The sequence below is a fragment of the Trichoplax adhaerens genome, genomic scaffold, assembly GCF_000150275.1.
Source record: "Trichoplax adhaerens TRIADscaffold_2718 genomic scaffold, whole genome shotgun sequence".
NCBI lineage: Eukaryota > Metazoa > Placozoa > Uniplacotomia > Trichoplacea > Trichoplacidae > Trichoplax > Trichoplax adhaerens.
In genome coordinates, this window is record NW_002061887.1 from 1 (window position 1) to 1,394 (window position 1,394).

Genomic DNA, 1,394 nt, shown 5'->3' on the forward strand with positions numbered 1-1,394 from the left:
TCTCTCTTTCTGAGCATCGTCAGTTACGTTGAGGAACTCAAAGCAATATGGGTCTTTCATCATGTTTTGAGCAAGATCAGACTGTAAATTTGGTAATTTAGCATCAAAATTAGTTATCGCTTCTCCTTGTCTTTTATATAAATTGCTTTCTATTTGCAAAACTAATACATTCCTAGACCAACCATGCTTTATTGTTTTTTTGATATAAAACCCTCTTTCTTCTTTATTTTTTACTGAGTACATCAGCTCTACATTATGTCCCCATGGAATTTGGTCAACAAGTCGTTGACTAATTTGTTTGTCTGGATATTCTTGTGCAAATTTTTTCATATATTTAAGATTCTGTGCACTAAACCCCTTCATCCCTGGGAAGGAAGATCGTAAGTCTTTAGATAATTGTTCTATTACTTTTGCACCCCAACCATGTTTTTCTTGGCTCTCAAGAATCTTTTGTCCTATATGGTGATAAAGTAATATCATCTCCTTATTTACACTTAAACTAGCTTTATAACGTGACTCCGCTACACGCTTTTTAAGGTCTTTGATTAGCAAACTATATTCTTGATTAATTACTTCGTTTTTAGTCATTTTCTTTTACTCCAAAATCTTTGTACTCTTTTAACAACTGGATAAATATTGCTATATCTGCATTACTATTAAGTGATTGATACTTCTCATCTGGGATTAATTTCCCTGTAATATTATCTACTTTTTTTACTTCAAAGTGCTTTTGTGCTTCTAGTATTTCTAATAATAAGCCTTTATATGGCAATAGGGCTTTCAGTGCAGATATAGGTATAGAGCTACCATATCTTACGTTATAATCTTCATCGATATGTGCAAAATGAACACTCATTATTTCTTTTAATAATACTTGCGCTTTGTTTTCTCTTTCTCGTTCGTTATTAATTAAATATATTTCTCCTAACTTTTCTTTAAGATAATTATACTTTGATAACCTCTTCTTAAGATCATCATCATTCCCGGCATAACCTGCACCCCCTTCTCCCCCTCCACTCTGTATGCAGATATAATTTGTAAAAGAAGATTCATCAAATTTTTTACATTTTTTAAATACATCAATAATAGAATAATAGCGAAAGTCATCCCACCTGAACAATACAGCCTCAGCTGTATTCATCACTTCTCTGTTATATTTTTTAAACTTAGTGTATTCCTTTACGTCATCTGCTATTCCTAAATCTCTTAATTGTTTTTTGATATCCTCTAGCTTGTATTTTTGTTCCTCAAATATTTTTATATACTGCTCTCTATATTTTGCGTGTATTTCTTGACCTTTCCTATTAATCTCATGCTGACCAGTATCTCTATCTAATTCGGTAGAATACCTACCTCTCTTCATGCTATCTTCTAAGTTATCCATCATTTTTCTT

At 31.8% G+C, this 1,394-nt stretch overlaps 1 protein-coding gene across 1 annotated transcript; it reads right to left on the bottom strand.

Moving 5' to 3' along the window:
- Positions 1–580: 580 nt before the first annotated feature.
- On the bottom strand, positions 581–1,387 carry TRIADDRAFT_62934 (uncharacterized protein; the record flags this gene model as incomplete). Its single annotated transcript, XM_002118920.1, has 1 exon — positions 581–1,387. One exon carries the CDS (start codon positions 1,385–1,387, stop codon positions 581–583), a length of 807 nt encoding a protein of 268 aa, XP_002118956.1.
- Positions 1,388–1,394: the final 7 nt, after the last annotated feature.